The sequence below is a fragment of the Corythoichthys intestinalis genome, chromosome 10 (assembly GCF_030265065.1).
Source record: "Corythoichthys intestinalis isolate RoL2023-P3 chromosome 10, ASM3026506v1, whole genome shotgun sequence".
Classification (NCBI taxonomy): domain Eukaryota; kingdom Metazoa; phylum Chordata; class Actinopteri; order Syngnathiformes; family Syngnathidae; genus Corythoichthys; species Corythoichthys intestinalis.
In genome coordinates this window covers 43,286,944-43,314,499 of record NC_080404.1, presented here as the reverse complement: position 1 = coordinate 43,314,499, position 27,556 = coordinate 43,286,944, and the positions used below count along the sequence as shown (strand labels likewise).

Genomic DNA, 27,556 nt, shown 5'->3' with positions numbered 1-27,556 from the left:
TTCATTTCCCTGCAGTTGCTCTATAAAAGTAACATTTACTGACCAGCACAATGTTTTTTTATTCATTTCTTTTAGTGTTTCTGAATGCTAAAGAGTTGCACTTTTGAACTAATGCATTATTTTTTTCAAGCTTTTTATCTGTGTTTGTTCTACATAATAAAAATGCTGAGTGAGTGCTCGTCCGAGACTGGTGATTTTTATACTTTTTCTAGGGGTTATATTACCCAAATAACTGAACTAATCTGGAACTACGCTGGCTGTAGTAAGCCTGAGTCCGTATCAGCACAGTGTGTTATTTTGTCATTTGAAAATCATGTGGCTCTTTTTCTCCTTCTGGTGTGAATTTAAAGCAAACCACGGACAAAAAGACTTGTAGTTCTTAAAAGATAAATGTTAGTCTGAGTAATAATAATTTGATATTCAAACCCGTCTTAACATTTCGTTTTTATAAAATTTGAAAAAAGTTGAACTAGTAGGTCGCCATTGCTGTTGACGGCGCAATGCACTCTGGGCGGTGACGTCATTGGGGAGCGCTGCCGTTCTTCCAAAGTTTCACTGGTTAGCTAAATAAACATGTCGTCGGTTCTGTGCTTCTGATTTGAACCAGAGCGGAAAAGTGATGAGCAGGAAAGCACTGTCGATATTTCACTAAACAAGCAGCAAAAGCAATTAAATGAAGGTCTCCAGCGGGATGCCAACACGTGTTTCCCCGTGCGACAGACGAGCGCATAAAACAAAGGACTATCCTTCCGCGTCAGAGTCATGACTTTTCTAATAAAGCAATCGCAAGCCACATGCATTGTCTGTTTGAAAGGTAAAACCTTAAAGGGAAACGCAACTGAAAAGAAACTGCGCCTAGCTTGACAATGAAATTAGAAAACGCAGCTCACTTTAGCTAACAAGCAGATAAGATTAACATAGGGATTGCGCAAAAGAATTGATTGAAGACACAAAAAAACACGATCGTGAAAAGGAAGACATAAAGAGGGTCCGTAACAGTAGGTCGGGATCAATAAAAATAAAAATAAAAAAAGGGAAAAAAGGGAAAACCACGGTGAGAGGCCGACAAACGAGAAAACAAGGCAATGATACAACCAGCAATGGCGGGATATACAAACTGTCGAATGGCAGCAAGTAAATATCTCGGCAAGCCGCCTAGGATCGGTTTAAAGACACTGCTGGTGAAATGGAATAAGATGCAGGTATGGCATTGGGAACTCATCCCACAGCAGCAGAATGTGACAAAACCATTCCAGTCATCATACTAGCTTCGCTCGCATTTCGGGTCAACTGCGTCATCACCCCCAGCGTGCATTGCGCGCATAAAACATGGCGCCCTCCGCAGGTCAAAACATGTACTTAGTATTACAGATTTTTAAATCAATGGCAATAATAATAACATTTTGGTAAAAGACAACAATTGTGGCTTATTGGAGCATACAAGTCTTTCAGTCCAAGGTTCCCTTTAAATTAATTTGCAACTCATAGAAATCCGATTCGGCCTCCCAGTTGAAATGAATTGGACGTCTATCGCCGTCAATACCAGTCTTTGAGTTAATTCCGTTTTGGCATTCACAATTATAATGAACAAAGATAAACAAAGCACTTTGGTTTGTCATTTACAAATTTGTATCTTTAAAAATTTGCAATTTCTAACCAATATTCATCCATTTTATTTTAAAATACAAGCTTAACACTTAACCCTGTATTATCTAAAAGCTACAATCTGGCAGATATAGAATTTCCAAAAATTCATAATAATCTCATTCTAGACTTTGATATAGGATTTAAAAGTTTTTATGATGATAAACTGCTCAAGCTTGTGCCTGCAAGTTTGTGCATCCTCATTCTTTCCCTGTGCTGGAAAATGGGCAGTGCTTAAAAAGCAGAGGATTGTGCTTCATCTCTTGAGCCTTTAATATAAAGTGTAAGTTAATATTTGCCACCTGTGTTTAATGACAGTGTATGTATTTGTTTCTTCGAGGGTTAAAATCACTTCTAAAAAAGATCAACTTTCTGTACTCTGATGCCTCCAAAGTGATAAAAGTACAGCAAACCATTGCATGACAAAAAAATGTGAAAAAATAGTTCTAGATCCAAAATATTTTGCTGTTACATTTCCATTTATGATTTAGTTATCCCCTACAGTTTCTTCAGGTGGTCACTTGCCACGTTTACATGGAGCCAAATATTCCAATTACAATCGGAATATTTGTTCAAACCGAATAAATGTGTTCCATATAAACACCTCATTCGGAATGAACAGGCCCAAACCGAATGGAATTTCATTCCGTTTCACAGGGGTGGAATATTCCTTTTCCCAAACCGATTAGAAGTAAAATTATATCATGTAAACAGGGAAGCGGAATGGTGTCTGGTTGCGTTCTTTCTGCACATGCTCCGTACTGACGTGGTGACGTCACTTGGTGACGTAAGTAACGTCACTTGCAACATGGCTTCCAAGCACACGCACAGCGCACCCACACAACTTTTTAAATGAACGGCGTGTCATTCTGAAGTTTTGTTTCCACTCGAAAAGTTAAAACAGCAGCTGATCTGACGATCGATCTCCATGTTTTGCAACGTGACGCTTTGTTTTGATTAATCTGCGCATGTCAGACGGCAGTTGTCAAACGTCCTTTCGGAATAAAGGCAGTCACATGTAAACGCTGGATCGGAATAGATGAAGTGACATGTAAACAGCTGATGTGAAATTTCCATTCGGAATGATTTGAATCGGTATGAATAAAAGTCAGCATGTAAACATGGCTAATGATGAATAGTTGGAGATAAACTTGGTGGCGAAAAAATATATATAAAAAAAAGTATCTCAGCCTTCGTGTCTGGAAATGATGTTTCAAATAATATTATATTCATATATAATCGACATTTTTTCCCTTAAGATTTTGGATTTTTTTCAACTGTAAAACACCTGAATTAGGAGAAGCACCTCTTTGTCTATGTGCTCCTTGTAACTGACTGCCACCTCACATGTTGGAAAGCAGAAGAAAACGGTGGCTTTTTAGGGCATCGCAGTTTAAAAGTTACTCAGTTTTTGTTGGCGTTTCTTTGTCTGCAGTCTTTTTTAATTCCAGGGCATTTACGGTATAATGCCGTTTTAAGGACATGTACCCATCATGTGATCAGGCAGCAGTTAATACAACGGGGTCCCAGTCTTCTCTTGAGTGCTCCCTTCTTTCTCTTGGGAGTCAAAATGGCAATGATGGCCTCATCAAAAACAGTCTTCAGTCCTTTCTGGGTTAGTGCTGAACACTCCACATAGCAACATGCACCAATCTGAAAAGCAGGAAAGAGGAAGATTTAGCAGTCAATGGGTATATTTTAGGACTGTCAAAATTATCGCGTTAACGGGCGCTAATTAATTTTTTGAATGAATCACGTTAAAATATTTGACGCATTTAACGCACATGCCCCGCTCAAACAGATTAAAATGACAGCACAGTGTCATGTCCATTTGTTACTTGTGTTTTTTGGTGTTTTGTCGCCCTCTGCTGGCGTTTGGGGGCGACTGATTTTATGGGTTTCAGCACCATGAGCGTTGTGTAATTATTGACATCAACAATGGCGAGCTACCACTTTATTTTTTGTTTGAAAATTTTACAAATGTTATCAAAACGAAAACATTAAGAGGGGTTTTAATATAAAATTTCTATAACTTGTACTAACATTTATCTTTTAAGAACTAAAGGTCTATCCATGGAACGCATTAACAGAATGTTAATAATGTTAATGCCATCTTGTTGATTTATTATTGTAATAAACAAATACAGTACCTATGTAAGGTTTGTTGAATGTATATATCCATCTTGTGTCTTATCTTTCCATTCCGACAATAATTTACAGAAAAATATGGCATATTTTATAAGTGGTTTGAATTGCGATTAATTAATCTTTAAGCTGTGACTCGATTAAAATTCTTAATCGTTTGACAGCCCTAGTTAAAATGCCTCTTAGCTCTTTGGCTAGTGTAGTAACTGATTACTGAAATACACACACAGAAGTAAAAAAGTTACTTGGCAAAGTAACTGGTATTACGTTTCATGGTTTTTTTCCCCCCATTTTTTCAAAAAAACAAAAAAAACAAAAACGTAGTAACCTTTGCTATGTTTGGAGGTCATTTAATGTTGCGAATCAACCGTTAAAGTTGATAAAATTGCTCCCGTTTTTGCATTAGTTCCCTTCTGTCTATTTTTCGACATGTGAAAATTTCAAAACTGTTTCATCCTTTAAAGATAGACTCAAGTCAAGATTTTGCTGATTTAGGAGTATTTGAGATAAAAAGTTACTTAGGTTCGCTAGGAAGGTTCACAACAACAGAGCCTTTCTGAGAAGTTTACTACTCTAAAATGGCGGCTGTTTACTAACGCTACCGAGTCTGTCATTTCGCATGTAGTTCTATATGCACGAAATATCCAGGCGTATATTGTAGGCTGTCGGCTACAGTCAGAAAATATTGGAGCCACCTAGCCTAGCATCGCGATTGCTACAGCGTCACAACAAACACTCTTCCCCCCTCTCCGTGTCTCTGACTTTTCTCGTGTCATTCAACCAACGTATTAACGCACATTGTCTCGTTGCCGAAACGGTGACAAAATCCGAACGGAGGAAAAAAAACGTAGTGCACGAAAGATGTACAGATTTTTAACGTAACGTACAGCGTACACATTTAAAAATCAGTGCTCACTTGTACAAATTACGCCGAGACCGTACAACTTGACCGGTATGAATTATAGTGGACCGTCAAAGTTAGGTAGTAGCACTCTGTAGCACAGGACGTCCAACTATCAGTGGTCAGGGCGAATCTATGTGCTTTAGCGAAATCTTCGATGGCTTTGCGTGCCATTTCATAAATGTCGGGGATTACGTTGTTAGAGAAAAATGTCCGGGAGGTAACAATGGAACGCGGGTCAAGTGTTGCAAATAAATTAACAAAGCCTGCAGTGTTTTCACTGGTGTCATCTTCGGGGTTGTCCTGCTCTGAGAAAGTGATATCTGTGGGTGATGCCGGCTGAAGTACCGGAGTCATGTTATAAGTGTTGCCATTTGCATAGGGAACAAGCGCTAAGCAATGCTTGCTAATTGTTTTATTTTTATTATTTTCAATATTTTCTTTCCCTCCGCATTGTAGTCCACGGGGAAACCGAAATGTTGCCACACCGCAGATTTGAAAGAAGCTGGTGCTTCCTCTAAGTTCGGTCTCTCCACTCCTTCGCTCGCCATAGCTTTTTGTTTTCGAGTGAGCGAGAGATCGGACATTTACTTGCGGGGCGGGAATTTCTCCACAGCTGTGCTTCACGTCACACACAGACACACAGAGCTCGACCAAGTCATTCCACAAACGTTCGGAATAAATTAATTGCAAAACCGAAAAGGCGCGGTTCATAAAGGCGTAGTGAACGGTACAGGGCGAACTGTACGGTTCAGCTTTGAACCACAAACCGTTGCACTGCTAGTGTACATTAAGTGTTTTTATTCCAATCCGGCTTTTAACCTGAATTAATGTGTCCGCGTAAACATAAGCAGTGATAAAGAAAAAAAAAATCTAAGTGTCAACAAGTAATACATCCGGTTTTGTTAGGTTTTGTTCAAAACACAGACCTCCTTTGCCAGTTTCAGGCCTTGCTCGGTCACGATAGGTTTTTCCTTCATATCATTCAGTTTGGCAATGGTCTTTGGGTCGTCACGTAGGTCAATCTGAGAAACCAAGACATGTTAGTTATGATCGTCGCTATTCTAAATCCAGAGTCATTTAGAATCCATCTCGCCAAGGACTCACCTGGGTGCCAATGAGCAAGTAAGGGACATTCGGCGCATATTCCTGCAACTCTGGCACCCATTCTTCACGTACATTCTGGAAACTGGCAGGGTTGACCACAGAAAAGCAGATAAGGAAAACGTCGGTCATCGGGTAGGACAACGGTCTGAGTCGATCATAGTCCTCCTGGGAAAACATTCAACATTACGATTTTTAAAAAAAAAATTCTTTACTGTAACTCAAGTGAAATCATTAAATGACTCAATGACTCATTTAGAGTTTATCACTGGTAGACGACCGATGCATTTCGCTGACATCCTTCCACTTCTAATGCATCGGACGTCTCAGCGCCGTATATGGCGGCCAAAGAGTTAACATTATTCCTTCACTGAAGCCAGGTTGAAAAAGAGAACTCATTCTTAGCTTATCAGGCAGTTTGTTCCGTACACAGTGCCAAGCTCATGCTGTTTTTCAAATGGGATGGGTCATTTTATGACGGGCTTGATGCCCATAAAACTGTCAACTGGATTTGAGTTATAAAGGGCAAAGAATGCGAAGTCCTTCACATGGGATTTACTTTCTCCTTTGCCCTCTCAATGACAGAGGCAATTATGAGTTTATTTTTTTTACGTGCTGTCACCTTCAATGGGGCTACAAAGTGGCGATGCCAGGCGTTATATGCCAGGCTGTCTTTTTATGGCTGTGTTGGTAAAATGAGTATTGTCACATGTAGACAACCAATCTTGGTGGATCTGATCAAGCAGTCCGTTGTCTTTGCCAACAACATTTGAAAAATGTTTAAAATGTCCATTTTATGACTCATTTTGTTTTTTTCTTATGACCCTGATCGCTGTAGCAGCTTGGTTGAAGACGGAATCGATTCATCAATTAAAATAACGGAACCCACCAAATACACAGCAAGTTAATTGTGAAAGAATATTTTATTCATGCTTATAAAACACATAACTGCTGTGATACTAGATTCATTTGTTAGACTGTAATCTACAGTGGGGCAAATAAGTATTTAGTCAACCACTAATTGTGCAAGTTCTCCCACTTGAAAATACTAGAGAGGCCTGTAATTGTCAACATGGGTAAACCTCAACCATGAGAGACAATGTGGGGAAAAAAAACCAGAAAATCACATTGTTTGATTTTTAAAGAATTTATTTGCAAATAATGGTGGAAATGGTATTTGGTCAATACCAAAAGTTCATCTCAATACTTTGTTATATACCCTTTGTTGGCAATAACGGAGGCCAAACGTTTTTTGTAACTCTTCACAAGCTTTTCACACACTGTTGCTGGTATTTTGGCCCATTCCTCCATGCAGATCTCCTCTAGAGCAGTAATGTTTTGGGGCTGTCGTTGGGCAACACGGACTTTCAACTCCCTCCACAGATTTTCTATGGGGTTGAGATCTGGAGACTGGCTAGGCCACTCCAGGACCTTGAAATGCTTCTTACGAAGCCACTCCTTTGTTGCCCTGGCTGTGTGTTTGGGATCATCGTCATGCTGAAAGACCCAGCCACGTCTCATCTTCAAAGCCCTTGCTGATGGAAGGAGATTTTCACTCAGAATCTCTCGATACATGGCCCCATTCATTCTTTCCTTTACACATATCAGTCATTCTTGTCCCTTTGCAGAAAAACAGCCCCAAAGCATGATGTTTCCACCCCCATGCTTCACAGTGGGTATGGTGTTGTTCGGATGCAATTCAGTATTCTTTCTCCTCCAAACATGAGAACGTGTGTTTCTACCAAAAAGTTCTATTTTGGTTTCATCTGAACATAACACATTCTCCCAGTCCTCTTCTGGATCATCCAAATGCTCTCTAGCGAACCGCAGACGGACCTGGACGTGTACTTTCTTCAGCAGGGGGACACGTCTGGCAGTGCAGGATTTGAGTCCCTGGCGACGCATTGTGTTACTGATAGTAGCCTTTATTACTGTGTTCCCAGCTCTCTGTAGGTCATTCACTAGATCCCCCCGTGTGGTTCTGGGATTTTTGCTCACCGTTCTTGTTATCATTTTGACACCACAGGGTGAGATCTTGCATGGAGCCCCAGATCGAGGGAGATTATCAGTGGTCATGTATGTCTTCCATTTTCTAATAATTGCTCCCACAGTTGATTTCTTTACACCAAGTGTTTTACCTATTGCAGATTCAGTCTTCCCAGCCTGGTGCAGGTCTACAATTTTATCTCTGGTGTCCTTTGACAGTTCTTTGGTGTTTGCCATAGTGGAGTTTGGAGTGTGACTTTGTGTCTTTTATACCGATAATGAGTTAAAACAGGTGCCATTAATACAGGTAACGAGTGGAGCCTCGTTAGACCTCGTAGAAGAAAGACCTCTTTGACAGCCATAAATCTTGGTTGTTTGTAGGTGACCAAATACTTATTTTCCACTCTAATTTGGAAATAAATTCTTTAAAAATAAAAAAATGTGATTTTCTGTTTTTTTTTTTTTCCCACATTCTGTCTCTCATGGTTAAGGTGTACCCATGTTGACAATTAAAGGCCTCTCTAATCTTTTCAAGTAGGAGAACTTGCACAATTGGTGGTTGACTAAATACTTATTTGCCCCACTGTATGTTCTAGCGCTGCACATGTATTTCTTTGAACACAATACAAAGGGGTTCTGTGGACTCTTATCTGATTTTACTCCCTTTTCGTGCCAGCTACGGCTAAGTACCCAAGGTCGTAAGTCACAATGTTTTTCAGCTAAAAATCACCAGAGGTGGGCTGTAATAAGTTTAGTTTTTGCTTTCATAGTAGGTATCGTTTTCATAGTAAGCAACGCCCTTTCAACAAGCATATGTAAACCCTTGACTTGTGTATCCTCTTTGTACTCCTGCGTGTTCACGGCTCCTGGTCGGATCACGCCATTGGATCCTTGATATATAAGTTTTTATATAAAGTCTTCAAAGCAGGCAATCCTTGGCTGGGTCTGATTCATTTCTCATTCGCGCTATCGAGGTGACACTTGTCTTAGAGTTCAAACTTGAACTTTCCTGACATTAATCAATCTCAGTTGCTCATTGGGCACTTTTTTAGGATCCCAGAAATCATAGATAACAGTCTAAATGTTCCAGGGAAAGCTGCAATGAGACAGGCGAGGTTTTGCATGAAAACCTTCTGTATGATAGAATCATCTTAAAAATTTTATTCCAGTTCAGCCAGATCAAACTGTTATAACCCCATAGTAAATTATCTTTAAAAATAGCCGATAAAGTATTTTGATCAAGCATCTGTGTGGGCAACTGTGGCTGCCGCTGACTGACGGTAGGACTCCGGAAGGAACTTGCAGCAGCTTAAAGGCAGGCTGCTACAGGAAGCATCAGGCTTGCCAATTTTGTAAATACTGTAAGATTTTTTTTTTTATCTTGCATGAGAGAATATGCACTGTTGCTTTTGCCTTTTGAGCTGTGTACCAAGTGATCCTTAGGGGCCGTTTACATTGTGACGCTCTGAGAATATGACAAATTTGATATTTGCATTTATATGGTTCTATCTCCATTTGAACGATGTCACAATTCCGCGTGAAAACGATATTCATGCCAGGCCCAAGGGGGCAGTGCAGATTTACAAGGCGACAGCTGATGATGCACTTCCTTGACACCAACAACCTCCTCAGCCCAGAACACAACATACCCGCCCACTCCAAGGAATGGCATTTTTCTTTTGCTCCAAAAAGCACAAAAATTGAAACATTAAACATATTTAAATTCAAAATGTTATAAAAATAAAAAAGTAAATTAAAGCAAACATTCTGCCACGTTTGCTGTTTTTAATGTTTAGTAGCAGCGCTACGCACGCCCAAAGTGATGTGTGCGAGTGCTGACGTCATCGGCACGAGAGCTTTCCAATTATATGGTTGCGAGCAAGCCCCGCAATCGAATCCATCCACTTTGGAGCCCGGAATCTAAGGTTTGCATCTTCGCCTTTCGTTTCATGCTGTCACCATATAAAGGCGCTCGCAACACAATTGTTGCGTCTTGGTGTCACAGAGTCATCATGTAAACGGCCCCTTACACTCTAAATGTAACTCGTAGCATTCGCTTTAGCATGGCGAACATCCTCAAAAAAATCACTCGTTTACATCTAGTTGTGACGTCCTGGTGGGTTTCATTATTTTGAAAATAATGTACTGTTCTTGCTGAATGTGTATAATCATAAATAGAAGTGCTGCGTTCGTTACTTTCGTAGCACTAAACATAATTATTCCTTTAAGTCTCAGGTCATTATTGTAAATTTGAAGCTGTTGAAACATTTTTTTCTTTTAAATTGCCTTTCATAATCTACGTGCTTTAAAAAAACAAAAAGTACATCGGCCTCAATGTATCAGTATCGGCATCAGCATTTGAAAATTCCATATCGGTTGACCTCTAATCGATCAATCCAATGAATTTATTCCAAAATATTCGATCTGCAGTCGCCACTGTGTCTGCATTGGGATTGTCGCAAAAGCAGGCACTGTAGGCCATTCAGCCTTTTCTTTGTAAATAGGTGCACAGCTTCTCGGAGACCCATCATTACATCTCACTCAACCTGTGACACTAAACACAATATGTCCTCCAACCTCAAGTGAGGCAGTTTACTAGATAGCTCAGCTCTAATACTCAATCTCTGCTCAGTGCTTGGCCCGGTTATGTTCACTCTCCCACTGTTAAGAGGGCACTTCATCAGGTTGAATGTTTCTATCACATGGATGTCATGGTTCTATTAGGTCAGTTCAACAATTCATGACATTTCCGCAACACTGCGTCACAAGCTTCTGACACCCAATACAAACTTCAGTAGACAGTCAAGCTGCAAGAAATCAAAGCAACTGGGTAACTGATCAAAGTCTTCCCAGTATATGCCCATCCCTGCAAAGCTTGCAGTATTCATCAGGTCACTGTGTGAGTTATGCTGTGTGAGTCAGTGACATATGAGCACAATTCCAGTGAGTCATCACCGTATCCCCAGCTTCATCGTCTTCTGTTTCAATGTTTATCACCTGCTCGGGGGCTCTATAAAGTGGATGGGTTCAAAGAATGGGAATGCAACACATTAACACTGTCTAGTCTGCAAATCTGAGCTAAAAATCATTTACTAGCACTTTAATTATGATTAACAACTGTTAATCCGTATTTACTATTAATATCTTGACAGAAACACCCTGCCATTAACTCTAATTATTTGTTGATGTCTTTTTAACAGGCATTCATAAAAATATCTGGCTTCAAAGATGTTCTAACATAAAAAAATGGTACAAATATACATCATCTATGTTCTGTAAATTGTACATTGTGAAATTCTGATGATTCTTCCATAATATGTTCCCCTCAATTTTTACTCAAGGATTTTTCAAGGTTTCTGTATTGTTTCCCTTCGTGCAATGAATTGCTCAATTTTTAAACAAATCTAAGAAACGCACTTATGTGCATCAAAGGTTGACATTTCTCAATACCATGAAAACAACGTTGTCTATTTTTACTCAGCCTCATTTGTTTAAATTGACTTGCTGACATTCATCACAAAATTCAGCCGCCCACGGACGTTTCAAAAAGAAAATTCTTACTATAAGAATACCTTGTGTCAACTGAGAGCTGACACAACTTTTTATCAGGTCTGCCATTGAAGGATTATGAACTCTGATTGACAGTTCTGCAGACTACTAAATGTGCTGTATCTGCCAGTTAGTTTCCCTCCTCCTATTTGAATATTTTATAGTTCTAACCAATATAAAATTTCACACTATTGCAAACTACAACCCTACAAGTTTTCTACAGTTATCTCTTAGCATCCACTTCCTGTTTCCTCCAGCTCCGTGTGCAGTGTTCATAGGTTGTCTTGAGTGCAGGCACAGTGGGTGAACAAATGAATAAATAAACACTTTGGTCTCTGCTTCCTTGTCACATTCAGCAATAAAGGCTTTGCAAGCTGTCCCTATGGAATAATTACATTGGTAGCGGTTGAGATGAATGCTTGTTTTTCAGACAAAAGTGAGGCGGGCAAAACTCGGCGACACTCGGATATATATATACAGTGGGGAGAACAAGTATTTGATACACTACCGATTTTGCTGGTTTTCCCACTTGCAAAGCATGTAGAGGTCTGTAATTTGTATCATAAGTTCTCTTCAACTGTGAGGGACGGAATCTAATACAAAAAAACAGAAAATCACGGTGTATGATTTTTAAATAATAAATTTGCATTTAATTGCATGAAATAAGTATTTGATACGTCACAAAAATCGAACTTAATATTTGGTACAGAAACCTTTGTTTGCTATTACAGATACCAAACGTTTCCTGTAGTCCTTGACAAGGTTTGCACACACTGCAGCAGGGATTTTGGCCCACTCCTCCATGCAGATCTTCTCCAGAGCCTTCAGGTTTCGGGGCTGCTGCCGGGCAACACGGACTTTCAGCTCCCTCCATAGATTTTCTATCAGGTTCAGATCTGGTGACTGGCTAGGCCACTCCAGGACCTTAAGGGGCAGTTTACATGGCGACTTTGCGACATGAAGACGCAATGACTGAGCAGCGGACTTGCCTCGCGTGCATATGGTGTCGGCGAAGACGAAAGGCAAAGACGAAAAATTCTGAATCCTGCCTCTAAAGTGGAAGAATTCGATTACGGGGGTCGCAGTGCATTCATATGCACGGAAACCGCCTTCGTTTCGATGACGGAAGCATTCGCGCACGTCAAATAGGCGTGCGCAGCGGTGCTATTAAACATTAAAAACAGCAAATGGCGGAACGTCAGCTTTAATTTACTGTTTTCATAATATTTTTAATTTAAATATGTTGAATGTTTCCATTTTTGTGCCTTTTTGAAAAAAATAAAATGCCATTGCTTGGAGAGGGCGGGCATGTTGTCTTCCAGGCTGAGGAGGTCAAAGTGCATCACTCGCTGTCGCCTTGTAAATCTGCACTGCCGCCTAGGTCCTGGCATGAATACTACATCATTTTCATGCGGAATTGCAACATTATTCAAATGGAATCGGAACCATATAAATGCAAACATGAAATTTTTCGTCTTCTCGGAGAGTCACTATGTAAACTGCCCCTAAGATGCTTCTTACGGAGCCACTCTTTAGTTGCCTTGGCTGTGTGCTTTGGGTCATTGTCATGCTGGAAGACCCAGCCACGACCCATCTTCAGGGCTCTCACTGAAAGAAGGAGGTTGTCAGCCAAGATCTGGCGATACATAGCCCCATCCATCCTCCCCTCAATACGGTGCAGTCGTCCTGTACCCTTGGCAGAGAAGCAGCCCCAAAAAATGATGTTTCCTCCTCCATGTTTCACGGTTGGGATGGTGTTCTTGGGGTTGTACTCATTTTTCTTTTTCCTCCAAACACGACGAGCCGAGTTTAGACCAAAAAGTTCAATTTTGGTCTCATCCGACCACATGACCTTCTCCCATTGCTCCTCTGGATCATCCAGATGGTCAGTGGCAAACTTCAGACGTGTCTGGACATGCACTGGCTTCAGCAGCAGGACCTTGCGTGCGCTGTTGGATTTTAATCCATGACGGCGTAATGTGTTTCCGATGGTTTTCTTCGAGACTGTGGTTCCAGCTCTCTTCAGGTCATTGACCAGGTCCTGCCGTGTAGTTCTGGGCTGATCCCTCACCTTCCTCATGATCAGTGATGCCCCACGAGGTTAGATCTTGCATGGAGCCCTAGAACGAGGCAGATTGACCGTCAACTTGAACTTCTTCCATTTTCTAATAATCGCTCCAACAGTTGTTACCTTCTCACCAAGCTGCTTGCTTATTTTCCTGTAGCCCATCCCAGCCTTGTGCAGGTCTATTATTTTATCCCTGATGTCTTTACACAGCTCTTTGGTCTTGGCCATTGTGGAAAGGTTGGAGTTTGTTTGTTTGAGCATGTGAACAGGTGTCTTTTATACAGGTAACAAGTTCAAACAGGTGCAGTTACTTCCGGTAATGAGTGGAGAACAGGAGGGGTTCTTAAAAAATAACTAAGAGCCGAAATATTTACTAGTTGGTAATGTATCAAATACTTATTTCATGCAGTTTAATACAAATTTATTATTTAAGAAATTATACAATGTGATTTTCTGGATTTTTGTATTAGATTCCGTCCCTCACAGTTGAAGAGAACTTATGATACAAATTACAGACATCTACATGCTTTGCAAGTGGGAAAACCAGCAAAATCGGCAGTGTATAAAATACTTGTTCTCCCCACTGTATATATATACGCAGGTACATATACTGAAGTGCCTGCCTAGTGTCTCATCTTGTATTGGTCATAATACAATGACCCCCCCCCCCCCCCCCCCCCCCACCACCACCACTTTGCGCTTCAAACATCGCGCCCTCAGTCCATCGCAGATTTTTTTTTTTCAATTAAAAAAAAAATGCAGGATATTATAAACATGTCCCATCGGATCACGAACAGCCTCTCACTCTCCCTCCTGAACCTTTTCTTTCTCACCAGGCAGCTGCAGCTTGTTACAGTTAACGATAGGTTACAAGGGAGCTGCTTTGAACTTGCCGGAGATGCTCGAGAGTACTACCTTTCAAAGGCGCCGACTTGTTTAACTTGTTCAACATTGGCTAAAATGTGCTGTGGCAACTCATTGTGTTGTGTGCTGTTCTAAGCAGCATGCGTGGATATGAGAGGACTCACTCAATGAACCATTTAATAAAGAATTATACGTTGGGGGGATGTCTTATATGCAGAGGTGACCTGTGACTTGGTCCTCATTGACCTTGAGAGCCTACCAGCCTGATGCAATATAATTATGACAAGCTTTACTTAGAGCCAGTTACCTTTAATTAATTATAATAACAATTAAAGCTTGATTAACATCAACTGACACAACAAAATTGCCATTACTTTGAAGTGAAATGTAAAGAAATAAACATAAAAGCACTAATTCAAAATAAAGGGAATTCATATGCGGCTCCCACATTAACTCCAAGCCTTTGTAAAAGTGGGATGTCCTCCTCATAAGAGCTCATTGAACGTGCATGTTTAGCTCTGTGAAATGCGAGCAAAAACACGTTTGTCAGTGCATGGCGCTGTTCTTCAATAACTTTATTCCGCCACTTGTCCATAGGGTGAGTGGGATCCTGACATTGATAGTTTGTTTTTTTCGTGCTTTTCAAAGTTTGGATGGCTGAAATTCTTTGACCCTACATAAAATGCGCTGCTCTTATCAGCGACATTGGGATTCTCACGGCAAATGTTGCACCACATTTCCGTGCGAGCGTCATTTGCTTCTAGCCATGGTACCTCCTGCAGCCACTTTTCAGCAAAAGTCCTTTTTCTCGGTAGCTCCGGTGATGTCTCTGTCGTCTGTCCCCCCACCCAACACGGAAATAATTACTCAGTGGTGCCTGCCTCTTTGACATTTTGAGAAGTGATTTTCTTGTGTCTGCCGCAAATACTGTATATATACACAGGACTGTCTCAAAAAATTAGAATATTGTGTATTCTAATTTCCTGAGACAGTCCAGTACAGTGGTCAGCCATCGGTACGCAAAAGCGTATGGAATCCGTTGAGGGCCAGCGCGTTTGTCTACTTCCAGTACGCATGCGTGCATGCGAACCACTTATGTGCACCCCTGCTTATATGTATATTTCTCCAATGCTAAATCTGAATAAATACATTGAACACACCAAAAAACAAAAAAACAATTTTGTTTAATGAAAATAAGCTACACCTCTACTAGGGGTGTGACAAAATATCAAAATGGTGATACAGTGCTGCTCAAAAGTTTGTGAACCCCCTCAACATTGTGGAATTTTCTATTATTTCAACCTGATTTCCTAATCAATCAATTCAGTAGTTTTTTTGTTTGTTTTTTTAACAGTTGTGTTGTCGAGACTAAATTAAAAAGAGTTTTCATCAACTGATGTAGGTGCAAAATTGAACTGTTTGGTCACAACCAAAACCGCCATGTCTGGCGAAAAGTCAACACTGCATACCACCAAAAGAACCTTCTCCCAACAGTGAAGCATGGAGGTGGGAATGTCAAGATCTGGGCTTGCTTTTCATCCTCAGGACCTGGACAACTCCACATAGTCCAGGGAATCATGAATTCTGGGGAATATTGTCAAATCCTAGAACATAACCTGACGCCATCTGTTTTGAAGTTAAAGCTTGGCAGAAGGTGGATCATGCAACATGATAATGATCCAAAGCATTCCAGCAATACAACCAAGGAATGGCTGAAAAAGAAGAAGATTCGTGTTCTGGACTGGCCCAGTCAAAGTCCTGACCTAAATCCCATTGAAATGCTGTGGCGGGACCTGAAGCGAGCAGTTCATGCCAGACGCCCATCAAACCTCTCTCAACTGACTGCGTTCTGCAAGGAAGAATGGGCAAAAATCCCCCAAAGTAGATGTGAGAGGCTGATTAGTCACTACAGAAACCGTTTGGTTGAGGTAATCTCTGCAAAAGGAGGCGCAATATCCTATTAACTGAAGGGGTTCACATACTTTTGCACACATGATATCTGAGTTTTTCTTAAATCAACCACTTTTGTTAAATAAAGAATGACAATATAACTATTTCTTTTGTTTCAGTCCATTATTTGGAATGTCAGTATTGTGGATTTGGGTATAACTTAACATTTAATAAGGTTATTTTAGTTTTTTTTACAAAAAATCTGACCATCGCTGTGGGGTTCACAAACTTTCGAGCAGCACTGTATATCGTGATACATTGTATCCCAAAAGGTTATTGATATGCGCTTGCCAAGAATCGAGATAGTTTTAAAAAGGTGTCAATGTTTAAAAAAAAAAAAAAAAAAAAAGGAACCAATAAGTTGCTACCAAAATCTTCCACCATAATAGCGTCTCAGTTAACTCTAAGGCTGCCATTGACGGTGTTCGTTCATCCGACACTAGAGCATTCGCAGTTATTCTATTCTGTCCGATTTGCAGGGCATTTACAGGTCTCTTGCTTTTTATTCACAGGTAATTTCCTGTTGAATTTGAGTCACTGCCTATTCATTTGGGCGATTCCCAGGTCACTTCTTGTTCTGTAACTCAAAATAAACAGGAAGTGACCCATAAAATACCCCCAAATTAACAGGAAGTAACTAAAAATCAACAGGTAAATGACCACAAATGGCCCAAATTTACCTCATTGCCTGGCATTGGCTGCCATTGACGGCCATGGACGTTCAATCCGTTTGAAGGAGGGAGGGATGGCAGCGAATGAACATTCAGCGAACATTCGTTCATTCGCTGCCACCCTCCCAGTTCAAATGGATTGGACGTCTACTAGTGATAAACTCATTCCAATTCACAGCAGAAGCTTGTTTTTCTGTTTATTAGTTTTTTGTAGAATATCCTACAAAGATTTCCTGACCAGTGTATCAATAATCGTTCTATCGTCATATCGTCAGAACATCTTTATCGTGAGCTTTGTATTGCAAATCGCATCGTATCGTGAGGTAACAAGAGGTTCCCACTCCTAACCTCTACTTTGTGGATTTCGATTATCGCGGTGGGGGGTGGCTGTCCCCATTAACTGCGAAAAACGAGGGATCACGATGCTAATTGTAGTTATGGGTAAATACTGTGTGTCTGAAAGTTCTGAAGTGCTGTTACAATGATGGTTTGCACCATCTTGCAAACAAGTTGTGACTAAATCAATATTTCTTCTGCTGGCTGGAGCCAAATTGTGCTTGATTTGAGTGTACAGGATTAGGGTTGGGCATCGTTTGAAATCAAACGATTCCGGTTCCGATTCCATGTTTCGATTCCAGTTCCGAACGATTCTAGATTCCGATTCTTTTAAGAGGCAGGGTTAAAAAAAATGCTGGGTCAAATAAAATTGCATAGTTTATATTAAAGCCTTAACTTCTCGATGATTTTTAAAATTAAATGAACTTCTCACAGGGCTAATTTTAACTTGTATATAAATATCAGTCTTTGAGCAATTTTTTTCTGCTCGGCGGTCAGGGCATTGAAGCAAGGAATCGAAATTTTAAAATTCGAACGATTCCGGGAGCATCGGAGTGTTAGAACCGGTTCCCATCGATGCTCGATGCCCAACCCTATAACAGGATACAATAGCATGAAAAGGTTTGGGTATCATTTGTATGCTCAAACTTTTTCATTCAACTCGACATTCACTTATAATTAAGGGTGTGGCAATATATCAAAAAGGTGATATAACATGAAACTTTGTAGCCCAAAAGGTTATTGATATTGTCCCACCAAGAATCAATGTATCGTTTTAAAAAGTTGAGACGCCGTTGCAAATGCGATGCTAGGCTAGGAGGCTCCAATAATACAGATGCGAAGCGACAGACTCGGCAGCGTTAGCAAATGTATAGAGAAGCAGATGCGAAATGATACACTCGCCAGCGTTAGTAAACAGCCGCCATCTTAAAGCAGTAGACTTCTCAGGAAGGCTCTGTTGTAGAAGTAACTTTATACCTAGAATACTCCTAAATTGGCAAAATCTTGACTTGAATCTATCTTTAAATGATGAAAGTTTTAAAACTTTCACATGTGGAAAGTTGACAAAAGGGAACTAATGCAATAATAAAGGGATCAATTTTAATAACTTTAACGGTTAATTCACAACATTAAATTACTTCCAAACATAGCAAAGGTTAATATCTACTTATCGCAATATTCACAATATCCCTGTGTCTAGTTAAGTTTAGGGTAAAAAATTGGGCTATAGTGAACTGTCCCAAAAACCCTTTGAACTTCACCTAGTGTGACCTATGTTTTTGTTTTTTTTTTGAATGGGAAAAAAAAAAAAAAAACATGAAGAGTAACACCAGTTATTTTGCCAAGTAACTACTGTAATTTTCGGACTATAAGCCGCTACTTTTTTCCCCCATTTTGAATCCTGCGGTTTATAGTCCAGTGCGGCTTATTTGTTAATTTATTTGGGTTAATAGGTAACACTTTATTTGACGGCGGCGTCATAAGAATGCCATAAGACAGTCATAATTATGAGATGACACGATCATGGGCATTAATGAATGGCATATTGACATATTTCATTTAGTACCATGCGGCAAATTATGTCACTAAGACCATTTATTTCCAGTTCGGATCTTTTGCATCCATTCATAAGTGATATAATTTGCCGGCTGGCACAAAATGACACCTGTCATAAGTATGATGATGGTCTTATGACAGTCTTATGGGACTACTGTCAAATACAGTGCTACTATATACCATAACTAGCCATTAATGAAACAACTGGAGCAGTAACTGAAGAAATAATTATCAAAGAACATGAATTTTGATTGTTATTTACATCTGTAGCGCTGCAATGCATGATAGGAGGCATGCTGGACGACAACAGTATTGACAGCAGGTGGCAGCAAAGGTTGACGGTCTCCCCCAAGAGAACAGTGATGGCCAAATGAAGCGAGAACAATGAAGGCCGAATGAAGCTTCTTGAAGCAATGAAGCTTTGCAGCCAATTGTTTCAACACTTCATGGTGGTTCATTTGGTCTTATGACAGTCTTATGATGCTGCTGTCAAATTAAGTTTTACCGGTTTATATCTTTATGTGTAACTGTCCCATACTACAGTGAGGACAGCTGTGGCTTATAGTCCAGTGCGGCTTATCTATGAACAAATGCAGTTTTTGTGTCAAATTTGGTAGGTGGCGGCTTATAGTAAGGTGTGCCTTATAGTCCAGAAATTACGGTAATTACTCTTACATTCAGGTAGCTGAGTTAATAACTCAATTACTTTTTGGGAGAAGTAATTTGTAACTGTATTACTTTTTAAAGTAAGATGAACAACACTGCCCATAAATGCCCCAAAAGGAAAAAGAAGTGTCCGAAAATCAACAGAAAATGCAGCAAAATTAACTCATTGCCTGGCATTAGCTGCCACTGACGGCCAGAGACATCCAATCTGTTTGAAGTAAAAGGGATGGCAGCAAATGAATGTACGTTGTCTAAATTACAGGGCATATTTTTGTTGTTGTACAAGATGTTATATTTTTTTAGATTAAACATTTGTAGATTATTTTGAGCATAACCCGTCTGTACAGTTGGCGTACATAGCTAATGCTAAGTTGTATGCTTTTTCAGCTTTACAATGGTCTAAATTGGGCAATGGTCTGCAAATCGGGTCATATCTGCACTATTGGCCGAAAATTTCGGTACAAAAACTGACTTATACGCGAGTATGTACTGTACGTACGGTAGATTTCTTTTCTAAGAATCCCCAGATTCTGCACCAAAATCTCATAGCATATGACAAATAGGAAGCAAACCACCAATTTTATAAACCATTCCCCCCCTAGCATATATACATGTAGGCATGGAAAATGTTAACAATTCATTAGCAAATGAAACCGAGTTGTTTTTGTCTATTTTAACCAAACAACTGCTCGTGAAAATTGAGACTTACACACTGTTCAAGGCCAAACACCTGCTGATAAGTGTACAGTCTACACTTCTACATTGCATAACCCAAACAAAGACGTGTTATGAAGTTCGATGAGTACTGTAATTTGATAACTGAAGCGATTCCAGCTGCCTTTGACACCTATTGGCTATTTGTGAGACGGACAGGGAAAACAATTGTTCATCGTGCAGGTATAACTAGTACATTTATTATTAGAGCTGAAACGAATACTTGAGCAACTCGAGTAACTCGAGTTTAAAAACTGATCCGAGTAATTTTATTCACCTCGAGTAATCGTTTATTTTGACAGCTCAAAGCATCACGTTTTGCTCGGACTACTTTTAATGCGGGACAACGCGCTGATGTCACGTGCGTAGAGGAAGAAGCAAAAAAAAAAAAAAAAAAACCTTACTGCAGCCGACAGCCACTACAAACGACGCCGACGTTGCTAAATACTAGCCCGCACGATGCTACGTTGGTAGCAGGTAGCGTCTGATGAGTCTCATAGAGATCACATGTATGTTGAACTAGATGCGAAATGACAGACTCGGCCGCGTCTGGGCAGCGTTAGTAAACAGCCGCCATCTTAAAGCAGTACAGCGCTAAGCGCTGATAAAGAGTGCTAAGCGCTAATAAATAAGATTAACGTTACTGTCACTAGCTCAAGTAACGATAGCCCTGCGGAGGGCTAGGTTTCTATTAATTATGACCACTTTCGATGCGTGGCTAACGTGTCTTACATACAGGCTTTAACATAACATAGCGTTGTGGAGTGATGAGGGTGTAAAATAAAAACTCAATAATGCTAACTATCAATTGTAGCTCAGTAGTCATTGCTGGATAAAACACCAAGTAGCACTGGTCCCTAATGTACTCCAATACAGCCTGTATCATACATTTATTTTAAACACTGCAAAAACTCAAAATTCTATCAGGACTTACAGTTTAGACTAACTTAAAACTTAACTAGAACTTAAAAATGGCTTGTCACAAATAGAAATTCAATTGAAACACGTGGGAAAAAAATCCTAACTTTTAAGTGATGTGTGTTATCAAGCGTAACGGCATTTTAGGTGTGTATGTATTTTTTTTTAATAAGATCTAAAGGTTTTTTGAGTGAAAGCAGTGAATTAGTCTTTTTTTATTCTAGTTACATCTGAGATGCAATTGTTGGCTGTTTTCAACAATATACATCTAAAATAAAGACATTAATTGACTGAAAATGGTTCAAGATTAGATGAAATGTCTTGTTTTCTCATGTATATTTATAATTGCTCTTCACCTAAAAATATATTTGTTTTATCCGATTTCTCGATTAATCGATAGAATTTTCAGTCGATTATTCGATCACTAAAATATTCGATAGCTGCAGCCCTATTTATTATAAAAGATGTAGCAGTTGTGCAGTGTTTTTTTACAATGTAACATCGTCAGCTACTGCCCTGGTATGTGCATTTTCAGATTTAATCCCTCTGTTTGTCTTCTACCCCATCAGTCTCTCTTCCTCTTTCTTAGTCAGTCTGTCCCTCTATTTGGGCCACCACTCTTTGATCACGCGCTGAAGCTATAAACATTACCAGCTGGCCTCCTGCTCCCTAAAAGAGGTCAGTAGAGTCAGGGGCTAGTAAAGGGACAGATTTTGAACTGTGGTAACTCTACTCTTCCTGGCTGGCATCTGAGGGAGAACTTCTCTATTTCAGAATGAGCTAAAAACAAACACACACCTACAAAACAGCACTTGGGAATAGACAATTAGAAAGTGTCATGATTCTACCGTACCTTCCGTAGAGAGAAACACACCTCGGCCACAGGTGACTTGGTGGGTAGCAGGTACTTTCAGAAGTACTGAGCACAGAAGCGCAGACCTGAATACGCTCTGGACCTTTCTGAACCTTGTTGATCTTTTCGCCCGCTTTCATATTGTGACTCATTCACACTGTTAAATCCAGCCCGAGCAACTGAACAGTGTTACCTAGCCAACATGTGACATGCATATTTTTAGCTTGCTAGTGAGACAGTAGGTCTTGAGGCAGATAACGTCAACTTTTGCCATTTATAATGTCATTTTTATTAATATTTGAGTGTTTTTAGGTGTACGATGAACCTGCTCCAAAAGTTTTGAAAAATAATTAGAAATAATCTTTTTCTAGAACACTCAGTTAAACACGTATAACCTCGACATATATTGGAGGAATATTGAAGGCTTTTTACTTGATTGAATTTTTGAATTTCAATCATTTTTTTCACAAAAAAATATTTTTTTATTATTTATCTACAAGGGTAGGACAAAATAATGGGAACACCTTAAAAAAAAAATCAACAAAAACTAATTAAATATGGTGTAGGTCCGCCTATTGTGGCAATTACAGCCTCAATTTTCCGAGGTGTTGATTCATACTTGTGAATTGTTTCCAAAGGAATTTTAAGCCATTCTTCAGTTAGAATACCTTCTAACTCTTTTACAGACGATGGCGGTGGAAATCAAAGTCTTAATTGAATCTCTAATACTGTCCATAAATACTCGATAATGTTGAGGTCTGGGAATTGTGCCGGCCATATGAGATGCTAAACTTCATTAGAATGTTCCTCATACCATTCTTTAACAATTACGTTCAATGATCATGATGCCAAAATGTTAGGTATTTCCATTATTTGATCCATTTCATGTAGTTTCGAAAATGGTATCGATACAGAGTTTTTTTTTGTATCAAAACAACAGTAGTTTGAATGCCGAAATTTTTGTTGGAAACGATCGCTAAATCGATTCAAAGCAACACTTTGTAACTTTTCAGTTTTAGTCTATTTCAGTAACGCCGGTGGACAAAAGCAGTACTGTTTTGCCTTAAGGAAAACTGCGTTTCCCATGAGGACCAGCGCACACCTGCATAGTGTCGTAAAATCATGATGGTCGACTGCAGATGGATTAAACAAGATTTCTGTTTCCAGCGGCTGTGTGAAGGATGAAAAGTAATAAGGTAATGAATTCAGTTGTGGCTAAACAAAAGCATATGACGGTTAGCAACCGTGTGGCTTGCTTAGTGTGGGTTCCTGCCACCCTCCTAAAAGTTAATTAGTGCCGGTGAAAGTGATACAGATCGTCTCAAGATATAAAAGAGGTGTCATTCAACTAGTTGTCAGTTGAGATATCATCACAAATGTTAGGAAAATATTAGGGCTGTCAAACGATTAAAATTTTTAATTGAGTTAATCACAGCTTAAAAATCAATTAATCGTAATTAATCGCAATTCAAACCATGTCTAAAATATGCCGTATTTTTCTGTAAATTATTGTAGGAATGGAAAGATAAGACAGAACGGATATATACATTCAACATACTGTACATAAGTACTGTATTTGTTTATTATAACAATAAATCAACAAGATGGCATTAGCATTAGCATTCTGTTAACGCGATCCATGGATAGAAAGACTTGTAATTCTTAAAATATAAATGTGAGTTTGTATATTGTGTCTAAATATTGCCATCTAGTGCAGGGGTGGGCAAACCGGTCCTCGAGGGCCGCAGTGGGTCCTGGTCTTTGTTCCAACTGATTCAGCACACACAGTATAACCAATGAGGTTTCAAACAAGGAGCACCTGACTGCAATCAACTGATTGCACTTGTAAGAAACCAGATTGGTGAAAGGCTGTCCTCATGATGGGTATGAACAAAAACCCGCACCCACTGCGGCCCTTTGTGGAATTAATTGTCCACCCCTGATCTAGTGTATTTGTTAAGCTAAGTGAAATGTTTGAATAGAGTTTGCCCAAATGCATGATGGGAAGTTGGGCAACCATGACTGTCAGTGGTGGCTGCAAATGGTATATCTTCTCTGCGTTGTGTTCAATACAGGGTGTTAAGAAAAAGATCATTTCCCATCGTCCTTCCCCACTTCGCTCGCCACAATAGATATAATTGTTGAGGAAAAGATGCCAAAGCTTTTGCCAATAAAACGCACGGCCCCAATGAATGCCTGTGTCCACTCCACTCGCTTGTCTCTGCCTCTTGGCTGTCAGTATACGTAAAACGGCGCCATTATAGTCTGTTTGCGGCAATGTGTGAGTGGGTCGTTCTGCGCATTCATTAAATCCATTAAACATTTTAACGTGATTAATTTAAAAAATGAATTACCGCCCGTTAACGCGATAAATCTGACAGCCCTAGAAAATATTTTATAAAGGTTGAAAAGTTACCTATTGTTTCTTTAATGAAAATATAAAAGAAAGTTTCCTAATGTTGCTTTAAATATGGAAGTCCAAATGTCTGAAATTTGGCAATTTGCAACATTTACTCATTTTTTTATGTTCATATGCTTGCTAGCACTGTCTGTGTACACACAGTCCCCTTGTGCCAAGAGAAAATGTTGTGCGTGTGTGTATGCATGTGTAGGCTGCTGGATCTCCGTTTTAACGATTACGCCCTGAAAGGCACATTGATGAAAAATCCCAGCAATGGGCAACCCTATTAACAAATCTGTGACATCATTACTGGACATAGGATGCCTGTTCTTGACACAATAGAACTATTCAACGCCCTCACTGCCACCAATGTCCTTGCTTCACTAAACTATGGCAGTAAAGATCTGTGAAAACTATCACCTGTTGCATCTTATGAAGCCTGTGAGTGGGCTGTGACCAAGATAGACACACAGTGTGGGTGAGAATGTTTTCTCGTGGGTGGCTGTGTTCATCCTGAACATGTTTGACACTAGAGACCAAAAAATCTTACCTGGCCAGCAGTGTCATACAGCCCCATCAAGTACTGCTTTCCTCCGACATTGACACTCACTGTGAGGAAATAAAATACAACAGTTAAAAAGAGGAAGACGTGTGGGTGAAGAGGTCTGAGGGGGTAGTGAAGTGGAAGAAGGAGGGGCTGTGAGTCCCCAACCTCTGTCTGCAATGAAGGCAAACAAGTGGTTTTGATTATAGCAACAGATGCAGGCCAATGCAGTTTAGCTGCTGCAGTACAATGTACACGAGTCTATACAAGTATTTTGTTTCTACACTACAGCATATAGCACAGAAGCATGCTAGCATGACATTATTAGATTCAATATGAAATTTGTTTGCCTACCTGCATAATGATCAAAGACAGTTGGGACATATTCTTCTGGAAAAGCGTCATTGGCATAGCTCATCAGAAGACACGTTTTCCCCACTGCACCGTCTCCCACAACGACACATTTTAACATGATAGTACCGGTTCCGTTTGCCATGATTTCAATCTTAATCTCATCATCATCCTCTTCGGCCGCCCTGGTGTGCCGCCCTCTGCTCTTCCTCTTCCTGGTGTCGCTCTTGTGTTCTTTGCGTCGGTGGTTCCCGCACAGCGGCGGGCATCACCAGCTTCCGTGCCTGACTTCGAGGCGCGCCGAGCGGCTGCACAACTGCATCTCCCTCCCCTAACTCGTCGCAACCGCTGGTTATACAGCTCCGAAATGAAACCGGAAAACACTTTTCGCTCCCAGTCTTTGTTTTCGCCACACTGTCTGCTGTTAAATTAAGGTTTTCTATTCCAACATACACCTTTTTTGCTTGCCGTGGTCGCTGGCGATTCCAGCCGGCCAGCAGTGCGCGCTGCCCGGTGTGGCTCGCGCTGACGGACGCCCTGTAGAGCAGCTGGGGCAGAACAAGGTGTGTGCGGCGCTTGGTGGAGAGGCGGGGCTTAGGTTAGGAACCAAGGGACTGTCTGTAAATTTTACTGCGTAAAACGGGATGCTGTTCAGACGTCAACCTGTTTACTAAGCCTGGTCGATATGACAAAAATTGTTATCACGATTTTAAAAATTCTTATCTTCGATATTGATAATTATCACGATAATTTTAAACATAAATGTTTTTTTATTTTATTTTAATAATTTTAAATTTGAAGTCTGATTTTTGCCACTAAGTATAGACCCTACTCACCAACGTCACAGAATGACGTGTCGCTGTATCCGGCCGCCATATTGTCCGTCATTGTTTATCCGTATTCTCAATGGTTTCAATTTGTCGTGCAATTTATAGTGCAATTCATGGAAGCTCCGGTGCTTTCAGACGCTGTAAACTCATTGGATGCGTTGCATAAAAGGCGTTATGTAGAAAAGCTTCAGTCTATCCAGTCGCCAGATCCATATTTGATGCCTAAATCGATATTTTTCGACCCGCTGTCTTCGCCCTCTCTGCCTGACATCTGCTACCCTGATATCTACAACTATCTTGTCCACACAAAATCAGCCTATTCTCACGAAAGTTTGAAAAGCACTCTAAGCAACATTACCCCGTGTGACCCTTTACTTCCAATTTTCTAAAATGGGGACAATCAATTAAAAAAAAAAGTTGACTGCGATGGCCGACGATTCAAGGATAGGTGGATATTGGACTATTTCTTCAATAAAACACGCAACAACTGTGTCTGCCTCATTTGCAAAGAGACAGTCGCTGTTTTCAAAGAGTTCGATGTGACGCGATAATGATATTACCAAACAAGACACGCTGACATGTACGACAACATTACAGGGAAGATACGCGGCGAGAAATTATAGCAACTTGAAGCTAGTTTAATTTCACAGCAGCAGTATTTCGCAAGAGCCCGAGTGTCGAAAGAGAACGCCACAAAGACAAGACTGTTGAAATTATTAATTTAAAAAAATAATAAAGCAAATGTGACACACAGAAGGGCTTGCTAAAATTTGTTTAAATAAATTGTTCTATGTAAATCAGCCAAAGTGGCCCCCCGCATTTTTACCACACCAAATCTGGCCCCCTTTGCAAAAGGTTTGGATACACCTGTTTAAATGATGATCCGTAGACGAGGCCAGCTTCTTTCACTTGGTACCAACTAAATATTATTCAAAATGTAATGATGGTGGAAGAAATAAGCATCTTGAATTTGAAACTGTATGTTGTCGGCGATTAGCCTCGAAATGATCTTAATTGTGGTTGTCAGCCCAAAACCCTCTAAATATATATTAAATGCATCTTACTAGATATAAAATGACTACTACATAATCTGTGGTAATCGTTTGGAGCCCAGTTTTCTCGTCGAATTTCAGCAGTCCTCTCGCTCTCCTCTTCGGGTGTCTCGGAATACGGTAGAACTTCAAATCTCTCTGTCTATCTTCTCTGTTATTGCAACCAACCGCCACACATGCCTTCACCAATTTGATTATTAATGTTAACGAGCAGAAAAACACGCCATAATAGGAGGAATTTACGTAGCGGTAATGCGTCAACACGACGAGTTGACGGACAATATGGCGCGGAGGCGTGGTTGTGACGTCATGTGAGTAGGGTCAAATAGACCCCAATTACCAACGTCACACAATCACTTGATCACTGTATTGTGCCGCCATATTGTCCGTCATTGTGTGTCCGTATTGTCATTGATCGTAGTTTCTAAAGGTGGATTCACTTGCAAATTATG

The 27,556-nt window shown here is 40.1% G+C and overlaps 1 protein-coding gene across 1 annotated transcript; it reads right to left on the bottom strand.

Moving 5' to 3' along the window:
* Positions 1–99: 99 nt before the first annotated feature.
* On the bottom strand, positions 100–25,718 carry LOC130922731 (rho-related GTP-binding protein RhoQ). The gene is made up of 5 exons (XM_057847698.1): positions 25,226–25,718; positions 24,878–24,936; positions 5,798–5,962; positions 5,620–5,715; positions 100–3,297 (listed from the first exon to the last, which is right to left on the bottom strand). Exons 1-5 carry the CDS (start codon positions 25,365–25,367, stop codon positions 3,136–3,138), a joined length of 624 nt encoding a protein of 207 aa, XP_057703681.1. The 5' UTR covers positions 25,368–25,718; the 3' UTR covers positions 100–3,135.
* Positions 25,719–27,556: the final 1,838 nt, after the last annotated feature.